Genomic DNA, 16,672 nt, shown 5'->3' on the forward strand with positions numbered 1-16,672 from the left:
AGGGACCAGTTCAAAGCCTACCACCCTTGAAACTCCTTAACCAACTTCACACTTGGCAATCTTTCCGTTCTGTGGCATTAACAGTTGCTCTGGCAATCTTGCATGTAGTTAAAGTATCAAATCTATTATATTTAGGTCAGGGGTGCCTGTGTGGCTCAGCTGGTTGAGCGTCTGACTCTTTTACTTTGGTTCAGATCAAAATCTTATGGTTGGTGGGATTCAGCCCTGAGTCAGGTTCCATGCTGACAGCTTGGAGGCTGCTTGGGATTCTCGCTCTCCTCTTTCTCTGCTCCTCCCCTGCTCTTGCTGTCTCATTCAAAATAAACAAATAAATACATAGACTTAAAAAAATTACATGTGGCTAATTATCTATTCATTCAATAAGCAACTGTTTGCTACTGCCTCACGCAGACCTAGGAATTTGATCACATTATTTCTTCCTTCTCCCTTTCTCTCCTTTCTCTCTTTCAATGATTGTTTAATCCCTAGAATCCAGATTTGAAGTATCCATTCTTACAGGAACTAGTGTTTCCTACTGTAGCCAAAAAAGATTGGTGTGGATACAATAAAGGTAGCTTTGTAATTTATAACACACACACACACACACACACACACACTTATTCCTTCATTTGGTTTTCTGGCATTTCCAAGTCTGCAGTAAAAGTTTCACTGTGGGGGCACGTGGGTGGCTCAGTCAGTTAAGCACCTGACTCCTCATTTCAGCTCAGGTTATGATCTCATGGTTTGTGAGTTCGAGCCCTGCTGTGGGTTCTGTGCTGACAGTGTAGATTCTACTTGGGATTCTCTCTCTCCTTCTCTCTCTGTCCCCCACCCCCAAAATAAATAAACTTTTTAAAAAAGTGATTAAAAAAATATTTTTAAAAGTTTCAGTATGAATTTTTTCTCTGGTCTACAACGGGGCAGCATTGTGCTTGTGCAACCTTAAAGAGCCCATTCAAATTTAGGAGAAGCAGACACCTATCCTAAGGAGACACAAACAACTGATGACACTCTCACAGGGATGCTTCTGTGTTAAAAAGTTCAGAAAGTCGAAAAGAGCTCCTGGAGTTGTATTCCAAAATTATGTTCAGGAAGGCTGGTGTTAGCAGGCTTCAACCTGTGGGCAACTCAACAGCAAGCGTAAGAGGACTGGGGACAACAGCTTCTTCTGGCAGAAGGAGAGCCTAATGCAGACTGGTGTAGAATGCATGAGCAGCTCTTTTATGTCAAACTTTTTTCAGGATCCAGCTTGATAGATAAGCTTGTTGGCCCTGAGTACCGGGTCTTCTCATCCACACTTTGAACATTACAGGAAATAATTTCCTTCCTTGAACTTTATCAAGCTGGCTATTTATCACAACAAAGGGGGATAGGCCTTTTAAAACTGATGTTGAGGGGCACCTGGCTCACTCAGTCGGTTAAGCTTCAGGACTCTTGGTTCCAGCTCAGGTCATGATCTCGTCGTTTGTGAGATCAAGCCCTGCATTGGGATTCTTGCATTTGGGACTCTCTCTGCCCCTCCCCTGCTTACTAGCTCTCTCAAAATAAAAAAATAAAACTTAAAAAATATAATAAAGCTGATGTTGAGATTGGCAGCCAGGGCAATTCCCCCGGCTATAACTGCAGACATACCAACAGCAGCAGTAATCATGGTGGCAATGCACCTCCACGAAGGAATCTATGTGCTCCTTGCAAGTAAGTATCTCATTGAAATATGCAAATATCTTTTCTTCAGCATGATTATGAAACATCGCATATTCAAAGCTCAGGCCTTCCTCAAAACTTCTGGGAAAGAGTGGGGTCTGTGACATTTGTTCTTTTATAGGCTTTGTGTGAGGAAAAAAGGTTTTGAAGTCTTTGATCTTTCCAGTAGATTTACATTTGTATATGAAGGCAAATGTTTCCAGGAGCTGTCTGCACCTTTCCTCAGGAGCTGGTCAAAGAGGAGGCTCATGTCCTTGCTCCAGCTGGGGCTAGGAAGAGCATGGTCCTTATAAATGACCTTCTCAGAATAAAACAACCTTGGAAGTGGCCATGGATCCCTTGACAGTGGGGACTCATCTCCCTGTGGGCCACGCTGAAAGCAGCTTTGCAGTCTGGCTCCAAAGGTGTGTGGGGCTCTGGTCCCAAAGACTGCATAGCTGCTGGCCAGCACACTCCTCCCCCCAACACAGAGGGGCACGTGACCCAGGTCACAATTATTTCTTTCAGTCCTCAAGAGGCAGGTACTAATATTCCTATTTTATAGATGAGGAAACTGAGGGTTGGTTTAAATTATTTTATTGCCCCCAAACACAAAATTAGGAATTGGTGCAGCTCATACTTGAATCAAAGTCTAACACCGCCTTATCATACTAAACTTTTAGAGCACTTAATTCCTTTACAGTTTTGTTCCAGCCAAATCATTTGCAAGCTGCAAAATCTGACTCTTCAAAAATGTGTCATACACTTTCTGTTTGAAGACTGGCATTCTTCCATCATTAAAAAGGTTCTTTCTCCTTTAGCAAAAGTTGAATGATAAACTCTTCAAACATTTTTAAAATAGTGTGACTTGCTTAACGTGTTTTTTGCTTTTTGTTGTTTTCAGAACATAACAAAGCATTTTGAGTACTTAAAGTGACTGGCAGTATTTCTATCCAAACTTATGCCCAGGGATTCCCTGAATTCCATTTTTGAGTACCTAGCTTTCATTTTCAATCATTGTATTAGATCAAATACCCACTTCCCTCTGATTTCATTAATATTTCAGTTAGAGGAAGTCATGTTGGGGAGGAAAAGGTAACCAAGCAAAGTGAAAGCAAAACATCTTTGTTTTAATTATGTCAAAGAAGGGACTGAGCTTCAGTGGCTCAGTCCATGAAGCGTCTGACTTCAGCTCGGGTCATGATCTCATGGCTTGTGAGTTCGAGGCCTTTATTAGGCTCTGCACTGACAATGCAGAGCCTGCCTGGGATTGTCTCTCCCTTTCTCTGTCCCTCCCCCACTTGGGCATTCTCTCTCTCTCTCTCTCAAAATAAATAAAAATAAAACTTAAAAAAATAATAAATAAGTAGGTCAAAGAAACTTGGTTGCTAACAGTCCAGTTTATAAGAAAAAATCACACAGATGTTTAGAAATTTCCCCAGTTGAATAATAATGCATTCCCCAAAATGAATCAAGTGAAAATGTAGATATTTACCTGAAGGAAAAATGTAATGAAAGAAATAATTCCAAGGACTAGAAACAATAATGAAAATATGTTACTATTCTGTCGTTTTGTTTCAGGATCCTCAACTCTGGTAAAAACCTGTTAAGAAAATATTGAAAGGTTTCAGTTCAAGGCCTAAGGAAGTCATTCTGGGTCTGACTCATGTCCTGTCAAGCACAGTATTTGGGGGTCAAGATAGCTTTAGTAAAACAGAAGTCAGGGCTGGTTTCCCTAATGCCAAACCTAAACGTGTGTGTACTCTTCCTTCCTTAGGGGCTGAGAATGTGTCTGTCGTTCCTAAATGGATCCACTACTTTTTCTGGGCACACCCCTCTTGGAGTAATTGAGTGCCCCAAGAGCCACACCTACTATGTAAAGTAGAAATGAGAATAAATACTGTCTTCTTCTTTTGATGGGAAACCACACTCAACGGCAGTTTGTTTTACAATTTGAACATTTCAAACTGGAGACAAACCTGCCGATGCTGTTTTGGTAAACTGGAGAGAGCCCAGGCCTTCGGCATGAAAGGAGCCTCCTTGAGGTAGGCTTTTTTGGATGGCTGGCTGGACAGCCAGCTGACCCAGCACCACACATGGAGATCTTTCCAGAGATGGTAAGAAGGCTCATAGGATGTGTTGGGCTTAGAGAACACAGAGAGTCACCACTTCCCAGGAAAGAAACAATTCCCTTCACAGTGGGCCAAAACTGTCTTGTAACAGAGCTACACTCCTAATCCAACCTATTCAACTTTATACTCTGTAAAGTAACAACAGCCTTTTAGAGGAGATCAATTTTTGATGATTAGTTATTGCAACCAAAAAAAAAAAAAAAAAAAAAAGCAAACAATCAGCAAGCCCTTATTCCATGACAGATATTCAGATATTCTTCTACACAAATTCATGTATATTGTTCCTTTTATCCTATCACCTCCTAAGGTTTATTATCATCACCACTTTATAAACGGTAACTGAAGCTCAGAGAGGCTAATTAACCTGTTTGAGTTAACACAGCCAGCAAGTGATGACCCAAGAGATAAACATGAGCAATCTAACTCAGAGCCCACAGCCTTAAATTCTGTGTTACAAACCTTCAACCAGGCAGATAACTGGTTGCCTAACCAATGTGCTAGCCCTGGATCATTTGCTTCCAGCCTTACTGTTACATGAGGAATGAGAAAAATATAAAGTTCTTAGGCTGAGTTTTTGTTACATACAGCCAAACCCATTCCTATTTCCATTTTTTTTTCTGATGATGCAAACTGTCTACCTCCCTGACTGTACAACAAATGTTATAACAGGGATCAGCTCCCTGTGGACCACCAGCCAAATGTCTATATAAAGCCTTAATGGGATACTGCCATGTTTGTTTCTGCTTGTATATGGGTGCTTCTGCACTACAACAGTAGAGCTAAGTATTTGCAACAGAGACCATCTGGCCCTCAAAATCTAAACTGTTTACTATCTTACCCTTTACAGAAAAAGTCTGCTAACCCTTGTCCTAGAACATATGTTCTATGCAATCAGACACTAACTCCTTCTTGGTATTTTTCACCACCTAGAATAGTATATGGCTCAGAGCAGTCACTGAAAAAAATATTTCTTGAATGAATACATTATACATATGAGTATCAACCAGAAATAAGTTAGCCAAGCATGGGTAGAGAGCTGAATATTTACGTAGTTTTTAGTATAATCACAAGTTAGAGTTTCGCATCCTTCATGTAGGGATCAACTTCTTTCTCTGCAATTTTTTCAGCAGGTATGGTGGCAAGGGTATCCTCAGCTTGATATATGAACATCTACCATTAAACAGAGAGCATTCCTGCCTGGGTTGTAGCATTATTGTTGAAAATGCCTTCCTTAAAAGCAGGTGCAGACAAAATATGTCAACCTTTCAGAAGCTGTTGCTTTTTGTTTTCATCTTTACAAGTGGGATGGACACCTCACAGAGGCGGCATTCCTGCTTGTGTCCTGACAAGTGTGTCTGTCCCAGAATGGCTCTGTCTCAAGCCAGTCTGACAAGCACACTGGTGACAGGACTTTTCATGACGTCTACTCAGAGCCCAGTGACGGCAGGCAAGAGAGAGTCATCTAGTCGGTTTTGTGACTATTTCAGCAATCTGGGCCCTAAGACAGCAACCAACCGCAAGGATGAAGGAAAGCTTGAAAAAGTAGTCTTTCTATCACAAATCAGATTTGCATTCTTACATCTTCAAGTTGCAGAGTTTCATATGAAGGTCCTCATTTTTTTGTGGCTTGTGTGTACACTTACAAATATAAACAGCTCATTCTTTTCAGGCCTCACAAGTCAATCCAAAAAAATGGACATAAACACTTACCCCTATAATCCTTGAAAATATTACTGAAAATGCTGGTTGCAGGCCTCCATTTATAATAGCACAGAATATACCAACCACAAAATAAGGCCATTCAGTTATATTGAGCTTCAGAATCCTCCAGAAGGAAACTGGAGGTACATGTTCATCCTGGGAAACAAAAAGACTGATCTTCAATTGATTTAATGATGCACAGTTCTTAAGTATGCACAAATTTTTAAATGAAGATTTTTTTTTATTCCTGTTTTCTTACGAATTGGTGGCTATTTAACTTTTTTAAAAAGATTGTTATATTACTCCTTTATATTTTAAGAAATAAATGCTGTCTCCACAAACATTCAACCTGACATCTGGAAAATCACACTTGGAACAGGACAAGAAGATTTACAAGTAGGGATAAAAGAATAGAGCTATCCATATTTGAAGACCCCTTAGAATCTCTTTAACATTATAAATTCTAGTTGTAAAATGCTTGTCCTATAAATTCTCATTCATACATTCTAACCTGAATCTAAAATGTTGAGATTTGGTCTGTGGAAGGTTTTGGGAGACACGACAGAAGGATTCTGGATAACTCTTTCTTGTTTTGACCGCTACCACCCCACTGCTAGCCCACCAAACTACGAAAGCCGCAGAGAGAGGGTTGAAGACATAACTACATCCTCCTCCATACCAAGTTCTCTTTTGTACCAAGCTTTCTATCTTGGCCTTGTGATGCATGTATACTCTTGCGGGTTGATCTTCTTCTAATTAAACTGGATCCTGAATCTTTTGGAGACATTTCCAAGGCATCAATTTCACTTATGGATTCATAAACTGCATTTTCTAATTCAATTTCATTTCCTCTTGTCTAAAGTAAACAAGAAATACGCACAAGTGGGTTAGGCTGGGAAAAAATAATGAAAGTTAATTGCCAACCATCAGCTATCAAGGAAAGTGGTAATTTACATCATTATAGGAAAGGATAAAGTTAAGTTGCTGAGGGTTTCTGTGCATGTGTGAATGTGTGAATATTTGAAAATTAAAACCACTGAAGAAGGATTGCCACTGAATATGCTGAAATAACATGACATCCTTTCCCTATATCTTACGTTGTGATGTCCTTTTTGTGGGTGTTTGGGACTCAATCCTATTTGCTTTGGACCAGTGCTATCAATGGGAATATGATCCAAGCCATTCTGTGACCCATACTTGTCATTTAAAATTTTCTCAGTAGCTGAGGAGTCTGGGTCGTTCAGTCAGGTAAGCGTCCAACTTTGGCTCATGCCATCATCTCATGGTTCATGGGTTCCAGCCCCATGTCGGGCTCTGTGCTGACAGCTCAGAATCTGGAGCCTGCTTCAGATTCTGTGTCTCCCTCTCTATGCCCCTCACCAACACACTCTGTCTCTGTCTCTCAAAAATGAATTTTAAAATACTTTTTAAAATGAAAAATAAATAAATAAAATACAATTTTCTCAGTGGCCACATTAAAAAATAGAAGAGGGAAATCCGTTTGTACTATGTATTTGGTTTAAACCTAATATATGCAAGATACTGGCATTTCAACACGCAATCGATGTAAAAACTTACTGTGATATTTTGCATTCTTCTTTGGTACCACGTCCTTGGAATATGGTATGCATTTTCTCCCTAAAACACTTCATTTCAGAATAACTACCACTGACATGTCAGTAATTACATGTGGCTAATGCCTACTATGGTGGATAGATTACCTTTCAACGTTTTTAAATGTTTAATTTTCTCTAATTATCCTTCTTTATTTTCCTTCCTTTTAAACGGGGAAAAATATGGTCTGAATTCCCCAGTTATTTTTCTCACTTATTAACAAAATCAAGTAATGTTTATTTATAGTACTAAACACACAAAATCAGCTTATACCTGAGACAGTTCAGGAAAATTCTATAGTTGGATTATACCTGCATTGTGACAAGTTTGAAGTAAATGCCTTCCTCTTTCATGAGTTCATCATGATTTCCCTTCTCCACAATGACTCCATCATCAAAACCGGCGATGACATCAGCATTACGAATTGTAGACAAACGATGAGCTACCACTATGGTGGTCCGGCCTTTTCTGGCCTAAAGAGAAAGGTTAGGTTTTTGAATAAATGAACAATTACATGCAAAAATTCATTCAATTTAGATTTACTTGGACACTGTAAAGCCATCTAAACTATATAAGGTACTCTTGCTTCAGTAAATGTATACTCAATTGATAATGATTTAAAAATGTTTTATTATTAACACAAATATGATAATCACCTAGTAATGTTATGTAAGCTTCTAAATATTTTACTTAACCTCTATTGGCCTCAGTTTACAATAGTAATAAGGGGTTTATACAAAGTAAAAAATGCTATGGTCCAGGCACTGGCCAGTCAGAGCAGACACAGGTCAATGTGCATTACTCGTGCAGACTAGATAGCATCAGTCTGGGGATCCATGGCATCCCATCTCACAGGATCTCTGGATGATTCAGATGGACAAGGAGTGTGAGGCAGCAGCATTCAGTCTCCAGTGTCACACTGATCTGAATTCAAACCTTAGTTCTGCCAATTATAAATTCTAGGATTTTATTCAACTCTTTTAACTTATGTGAGTTCGATTTGTTCACATATAAAATGGAGATAATATTAGTACTCACTTCTTAGAGTAGTTGTGATGACCAAATAATATAATGTACACAAAGCATTATGATATATGGACTGTAAGTGCTTAATAAATGGTACTCACTCCTAGGTAGAAGCATTATGGAAAAACTGAAGAGCTATGCAAATGTTTTTCTTTTTTTTTTTTAAAGAGTTCCCCCCTTTTTTTTTTAACGTGTATTTATTTTTGAGAGAGAGACAGAATGTGAACGGGGGAGGGACAGACAGAGAGGGAGACACAGAATCGGAAGCAGGCTCCAGGCTCTGAGCTGTCAGCACAGAGCCCGACGTGGGGCACAAACCACAAACCACAAACCCACAAACCGTGAGATCATGACCTGAGCTGAAGTCTGGCACTTAACCAACTGAGCCACCCAGGTGCCCCTTAAAGCCTGGAGTTTTAAAGATCAGTAGGCTTGCCTGGGACAGAGCCAGGAGGGCACTGTGCTGCTCCTGGAGAGAAGGCAGGCAAACAACCTGGGGACAGATAGTGTGTAAACAGCTACCTGAAAAATGCTTGGGGCACACTGGGGGATACTGTTTGCTGTTCTGAGAGCAGGAGGCAGAGTTCATGGAATTGCCCTTGGGGACAAGGGAGCTGGCAGGTGCCATTTCGCATAAACACAGAGTCACCTGCAGGAAGCACCGCAGCACCAGCACCAGCACCAGCACCAGCACCAGCACCAGCACAGGCTGCCTGACTCACTTACACCAAGCTCCACACCCCTGTGCTCTGGCAGAACTGTCCTTCTCGGTCAAGCGTGTCTCATTCCCAGTGCTGTGGACCCCTTCCCCAGAAGACCAGGACAAGCCCTTGCCCACACCATGTCTCTAAAGCCTGGCGTTTTAAAGGTCAGCAGGCTTGGCTGGGATAGAGCCAAGAGGTCACTGTGCTGCTCCTAGAAAGAAGGCAGGCAAAAACCCTGGAGGCAGACAGTATGGAAAGAGCAATCTGAAAAAACATCTGGGGTAAACTGTGGGGAGATTATCCACTATTCTTGGAGTACTTCCCTGTCAGGCAGCATTCCTCGAGACGTGTCTCTGGGAACAAAGGAGCTGTCTGGTTGGTGCCACTTCCCTCTCTGGCCCCTCAGCATAAACAGAGAGCTACCTGAGGGAAACAGCTCAGCTCAGACAAAGGCTGCCTAACTTGCTGAAACCAAGCTCCCCCTCACTATGCTCTGGCGGGACTGCCATTCTAAGTCAGGCTTGCGTTAGTCTCAGAGTGGCGGGGTCCTCCCTGAGAAGACCAGCACCCACTCATGCCCACTCTACGTCTCCCAATCAGAGAGTTCTGCAGGGCCTCAGTTCTGGGGAGTTGGTATGAAGTCTCACTTCACAAGCAGACCAGAGCATACCTAGTTAAAACCACATTCAGGCCAAGGATCAAACACTGCCCACAGCAGACAAGGAGAGCCTCTGCAGATGCCTGGCCTGAAGGATAGAGCAGCCAAAACACAATAGCAGAGCACACATAGCACAAACCAGAGACACTCCCTGAAGCACCAGGCCCTGGATACTACATGACTACTTCTTTATAAGGTCATCATTTTCAGAAGCAGGAGACATAAATGGCCTTTCTAACACAGAGAAGAAGGCAGACACTTAGAACATACTAAGACAGAGGAATTTATCCCAAATGAAAGAACAAGATAAAGCCATGGCCAGAGAACTAAGCAAAACAGATATAAGTAACATGCCTGATGGAGAATTTAAAGCAACAATCGTAAGGATCTTCACTGGGGACTTGAGAAAAGAAGATTTCAGGGAGATCCCTACCACAGAGATTGGAAACAGGTTTGATGCAATGAACAGCAGGCTGGAAGAATCAAAGGAATGAACTAGTGACCTAGAAAACAAAATAATGAAAAATAATAAAGCTGAACAAAAGAGAAAGAATTGTGGAATATGAGAATAGACTTTGGGAACTCAGTGACTCCATCAAACATAGTAACATTCCTATTATAGGAGTCCCAGAACAGGAAGGGAAAAGGGGGCAGAAAAATTATTTCAAGAAATAATAGCAGAAAAATTCCCTAATCTAACAACAACAACAACAACAACAAAACCAGACATCCAAATCCAGAAGACAAAAAGAATTCCTATTAAAATCAACAAAAGCAGGCCAACACCAAGACACACTGTAATTAATTTTGCAAAATATAGTGATAAAAAAAAATCTTAAAGGCAGCAAGAAAAAAAAAGTGTTAACTTACAAGGGAAAACCCATAAGACTAGCTGGAGATCTCTCAACAGAAACTTGGGAAGTCAAAAAGGAGTGCCAGGATATATTTAAGCGCTGAAAGGGAAAAATCTGTAGCCAAGAATACTCTATTCTGCAAGGCTACCATTCAGAACAAAAGGAGAGATAGAGTTTCCCAGACAAACAAAAACTAAAGGAGTTTGTGACCACTAAAAAAGCCCTGCAAGAAATATTAAAGGGTACGCTTTGAGTGCAACAGAGAGACCAAAAGTGACAAAGACAAAAAAGGATCAGAGAAAACCTCTAGAAACAATGACAAAACAAGTAATAAAATGGCATTAAATACATCTCTATCAATAATTACTTTGAATGTTAATGGATTAAACACTCCAATCAAAAGACTCACGGTGTCAGAATGAATAAAAAAATAAGATCCATCTATATGCTGCCTACAAGAGACTCATTTTAGAACCAAAGACACCTACAGGTTGAAAGTGAGGAGGTGGAGAAACATTTATCACATAAACGGATATCAAAAGAAAGCCAGAGTAGCAATACTTATATTGGATAAACCAGACTTTATTTATTTTTTCAATATATGAAGTTTATTGTCAAACTGGTTTCCATACAACACCAAGTGCTCATCCCAAAAGGTGCCCTCTTCAATACCCATCACCCACCCTCCCCTCCCTCCCACTCCCCATCAACCCTCAGTTTGTTTTCAATTTTTAAGAGTCTCTTATGCTTTGGCTCTCTCCCACTCTAACCTCCTTTTTTTTTTCCTTCCCCTCCCCCATGGGTTTCTGTTAAGTTTCTCAGGATCCACATAAGAGTGAAAACATATGGTATCTGTCTTTCTCTGTATGACTTATTTCACTTAGCATCACACTCTCCAGTTCCATTCATGTTGCTACAAAGGGCCATATTTCTTTCTTTCTCATTGCCACGTAGTACTCCATTGTGTATGTAAACCACAATTTCTTTATCCATTCATCAGTTGATGGACATTTAGGCTCTTTCCATAATTTGGCTATTGTTGAGAGTGCTGCTATAAAAATTGGGGTACAAGTGCCCCTATGCATCAGTACTCCTGTATCCCTTGGGTAAATTCCTAGCAATGCTATTGCTGGGTCATAGGGTAGGTCTATTTTTAATTTTTTGAGGAACCTCCACAGTGTTTTCCAGAGTGGATAAACCAGACTTTAAAACAAAGACTGTCAAAAGAGGCAAAGATGGGTATTATATAATCATAAAGGGGACAATCCAACAAGAAGATATAACAATTACAAATACGCACCCAACATGTAAGCATCCAAATATATAAAACAATTAATAACAAACATAAAGGAACTAACTGAAATAACACAATAATAGTAAGGGACTTTAACACCCACTTACATCAATGGACAGATCATCTAAACTGAAAATAAACAAGGAAACAATGGCTTTGAATGACACACTGGACTAGATAGATTTAACAGATATATTCAGAACATTTCATCTTAAAACAGCAGAATACATATTCTTTTCAAGTGCACATGGAACATTCTCCAGAATAGTTCACATATTAGCCAACAACAAAAAAAAAAACCTCAACAAACACAGAAACATTGAAATCATACCATGCACCTTTTCTGACCACGACACTATGAAATAAAGTCAATCATAAAAAAAAATCTGAAAAGACCACAAATACATGGAGGCTCAACAACACGCTATCAAACAATGAATGAGTCAACCAGGAAATCAAAGAAGAAATTTAAAAATACATGGAAAAAAATAAAAATGAAAACACAGAAGTCCCAAACCTTTGGGATGCAGCAAAAGCAGTTCTAAGAGGGAAGTATATAGCAATACAGGCCTATTTCAAAAGCAAGAAAAATCCCAAATAAACAACCTACTCTGACACCTAAAGGAGGTAGAAAAAGAACAACAAATGAAACCTAGAGCCTTAGAAGGAAGGAAATAATAAAGACTAGATCAGAAATAAATGATATAGGAAACCACAGACTAGGTCAATGAAATCAAGAGCTGGTTCTTTGAAAAAGTTAATAAAATTCATAAACCTCTAGCCAGATTTATCAAAAAGAAAAGAGCAAGGACCTAAATAAATAAAATCACAAATGAGAAAGGAAAAATAACAACCGACAACACAGAAATACAAACAATTATAAGAGAATATTATAAAAAACTACATGTCAACAATTTGGACAACCTGGAAGAAATGGATAAATTCCTAGAAATATATAAACTACCAAAACTGAAACAGGAAGAAATAGAAGACTTGAACAGACTGTAACCAGCAAAGAAATTGAATCAGTAATCAAAAAACTCCCAACAAACAAAGTCAGGGCCAGGTGGCTTCAGAGGTGATTTCCAGTAAACATTTAAGGAAGAATTAATACCCATTCTTCTCAAACTATTCCAAAAATAGAAAAGGGAGGAAAACTTCCAAATTCATTCTATGAGGCCAGCATTATCCTGATACCAAAACCAGATAAGGACTCCACTAAAAACAGAACTACAGGTCAATATCCCTGATGAACATGGATATAAAAATTCTCAAAAAAATACTAGCAAACCAAATTCAACAATACGTTAAAAATCACACCACAATCAAGTGGGATTTACTCAGGGTAGTTCAATATTCTCAAATCAATCAACACGATACCCCACATTAATAAAAGAAAAGAACCATATGATAATTTCAATAGATTCAAAAAAAGCATTTGACAAAGTACAACATCCATTCATGGTAAAAAGCCCTGAACAAAGTAGGTTTAGAGGGAATATACCTCAACATAATAAAGGCCATATATGAAAAACCCACAGCTGGAGCACCTGGGTGGCTCAGCTGGTTGAGCATCTGACTCTTGGTTTCAGCTCAGGCCATGATCTCACAGTTCGTGAGTTGAAGTCCCACATCAGGCTCTGTGCTGAGAGTGAGGAGACTGCTTGGGATTCTCTCTCCTTCCTCTCTTGCTGTCCCTCCCTCCACTTGCACACTTGCTCTCTCTCTCTCTCTCTCTCTCTCTCACTTTGTCTCTCTCAAAATAAAATTAATTAACTTAAAAAAAGAGAAAAACCCACAGCTAATATCATCCTCAGGGGGAAAAAACTGAATTTTTTCTCTATGGTCAGGAACAAGACAGACATGTCTACTCTCACCACTATCATTTAACATAGTACTGGAAGTCCTAGCAACAGCAATCAGACAGCACAAAGAAATAAACAGCATCCAAACTGGTAAGGAAGAAGTAAAACTACTTGCAGACGACATAATACTCTATATAACCCAAAAGACTTTACCAAAAAACTGCTAGAACTGATACATGAATTCAGTAAAGTTGCAGGATACAAAATCAACATGCAGAAATCTGCTGCATTTCTAGATATCAATAATGAAACATCAGAAAAGGAATCATCCATATACAATTGCACCCAAACCAGTAAGATACCTAGGAATAAATCTAACCAAAGAGGTGAAAGACTTGTACCCTGAAACTTTATAAACACCAATAAAACAAATTGAATATGACACAAGGAAATGGAAAAACAGTCCATGCTCATGAATTGAAAGAACAGTGTCAAAATGTCTGTATTACTCAAAACAATCTATAGATTTAATGCAATCCCTATGAAAACACCAATAGCATTTTTCACAGAGCTAAAACAAACAATCCTAAAATGTATAGGGAACCACAAAAGACCCCAAATAGGCAGAGCAACCTTGAAAAAGAAAAGCAAAGCAGGAAGCAACACAATTCCAGGCTTCAAGTTATATTACAAGGCTGTAGTGATCAAAACAGGATGGTACTGGCACAAAAACAGACACAAAGATAAATGGAACGGAAGAGAAAACCCAGAAATGAACACAAAACTAAATGCTCAATTAATCTTCAGCAAAGCAGGAAAGAATATCGAACAGGAAAAAGACAATTTCTTTAACAAATGGTTTTGGGAAAACTGGATAAATAACCACATGCAAATGTATTAAAGTTGACCACTTTCTTACAGCAACACAAAAATAAATTCAAAATGGATTAAAGACCTAAATTTGAAACTTGAAACCATAAAATTCCTAGAGCAACAACAGGTAGTAACCTCTTTGACACTGGCTACAGCAACTTCTTTCTAGACATGTCTCCTCAGCCAAAGGAAACAAAAGCAAAAATGAACTAACAGGACTTAAATAAAAAGCTTCTGCATAGCAAAGGGAACAATAAACAAAAAAGGCAACCTACAGAATGGCAGAAGTTATTTGCAAATGGCATATCTGATAAAGGTTAGTGTTCAAAATATATGAACAATTTATAAAACTCAACACTCAAAAAAATGAATAATCCAATTAAAACATGGGCAGAAGACATGAAAAGACATTTTTCCACAGAAGACATCCAGATGACCAACAGACACATGAAAAGATGCTCAATATCACTTATCAGCAAGGAAATACAAATCAAAATCACAGTGAGCCATTACCTCACACCTGTCAGAATGGCTAAAATCAACAACACAAGAAACAACAGGTGTTGGTGAGGATGCTGAGAAAAAGAAATCCTCTCGCACTGCTGGTGGGAATGCAAACTAGTGCAGCCACTGTGGAAAACAGTATGGAGGTTCCTCAAAAAATTAAAAATATAACTACCCTATGATCCAGCAATTGCACTACTAGGCATTTACCCAAAGGATACACAAATATTAATTCAAAGGGATACATGCACCCCAATGTTTACAGTAGTATTAGCTATAATAGCCAAATTATGGAAATAGCCAAAAAGTATCCATCAACAGATGAAAAGGTAAAAAAGATGTGGTATATATATACAATGGAATATTATTCAGCCATACAAAAGAATGAAATCTTGCCATTTGCAATGACATGGATGGAGGTAAAGAGCATTATGCTAAATGAAATTCAGTCAGAGAAAGACAAACACCATGTGATTTCACTCAAATGTGGAATTTAACAAATCAAACAAGCAAAGAGAAAAAGAGAGAGGGAGGGAAACCAAGAAACAGATTATTAACTATAGAGAACAAACTGAGGGTTGTGGGAGGTTGTTGGGGGGGTGGGTGATGGGGATTAAGGAGAGCACCATATATTTTGATGAGCACCAGATGTATGGAAGTGTTAAATCACTATATTGTATACCTGAAACTAATATTATACTGTATGTTAACTAACTGGAATTTAAATAAAAACTTAAAAAAAGGTCTTCACATTCCTTGTCCTCACAGAACTAGCCTGGCTACCAATACATGCCAGAGACCAAGCACACAAGACTGGCACAGTACACTCAAATCTGATTTCGTGAACAAGTCATGTGAACTCAAGGATTGTAGGAAGGTCAAATCCTGTTGAGAGTCAAGGAATTTTCATGGCCCACGTAAGTTTCCAACATCATCAGTTCTCCGCAGACAAGAGGTTTCTCATTTCCAGTAGTCTTCAATAGGTATTTACATCTTGGAAATTAAACGTGAAACTTCTAATTATATTTTCCTCTTGTTGTCAAAACAGAAAGTCTAAATAACTGGGTTATTTCTAAAGTCAAATTTTCAAGATTGCAATGAAGACCAATTTTCATTTGAATCTGTATTTCTCATTGTTTAATTTAAAAAATTCCCAAGTACCATTCAGTCAAAATTTGTTCATTTCTACTTTAAAAAGGAGATAAATAGAAATTAAATGAATAGGTCCAAAGAGGACTGAAGATTTCATTTTGATAGCTTAAAAGATCACTTTAGGAGTCATCGGAAATGTCCCTTTTTAAAAATAGTATTATGCTCATGAATCAAGTCGGTGTGAATTGAGGCTCACAGACCTTATCCAGGGCCACCTGAACCACCGCTTCACTTTCACTGTCCAAGGCTGATGTGGCCTCATCCAGCAGGAGGATCTTGGGGTTGCGAACCAGGGCCCGAGCGATGGCGATTCTCTGTTTCTGTCCACCACTCAGCTGGGCCCCTCTCTCTCCAACCAGGGTATCAAATTTCTACAACACAGAAGATAAAGGCGGTTAGCAAAAGAACAAGCTATCTCAGGTCACATTTTAAGATGGGAAGTAATCCCATAAACAATCCAAGGTCCACAGGTAATACAGTCCAGTTCCTTAAAATTTAGCAATAACCAACACCATTTTTTACAAATATGCCTACTACTAGTTGATGGTGCTAGAGCTTGAAAATCTGAAGGAATCTTGATCTTTCTTCTTAGAAGGATAATCTATTTTTTTAGTAGATTCCTAACTTCTTATGCATTAGCCAGCATTCTATTCTTTCAATCTCTAGCATGGC

General features: G+C 39.0%; 1 protein-coding gene across 4 annotated transcripts in view; it reads right to left on the reverse strand.

The window, feature by feature from the left end:
* ABCB1 (ATP binding cassette subfamily B member 1) overlaps nt 1–16,672 on the reverse strand; it is a 120,434-nt gene that overhangs the window by 38,736 nt on the left and 65,026 nt on the right. For all 4 annotated transcript variants that reach the window (XM_047848085.1, XM_047848074.1, XM_047848083.1 and 1 more), the window contains 5 exons: nt 16,201–16,371; nt 7,442–7,603; nt 6,196–6,372; nt 5,526–5,672; nt 3,179–3,286 (listed from right to left, as the gene is read on the reverse strand). In XM_047848085.1, coding sequence (XP_047704041.1) covers nt 3,179–3,286; nt 5,526–5,672; nt 6,196–6,372; nt 7,442–7,603; nt 16,201–16,371 — 765 coding nt within the window. The remainder of the gene's footprint in view (nt 1–3,178; nt 3,287–5,525; nt 5,673–6,195; nt 6,373–7,441; nt 7,604–16,200; nt 16,372–16,672) is intronic.

This window comes from Prionailurus viverrinus, chromosome A2, assembly GCF_022837055.1.
Source record: "Prionailurus viverrinus isolate Anna chromosome A2, UM_Priviv_1.0, whole genome shotgun sequence".
NCBI lineage: Eukaryota > Metazoa > Chordata > Mammalia > Carnivora > Felidae > Prionailurus > Prionailurus viverrinus.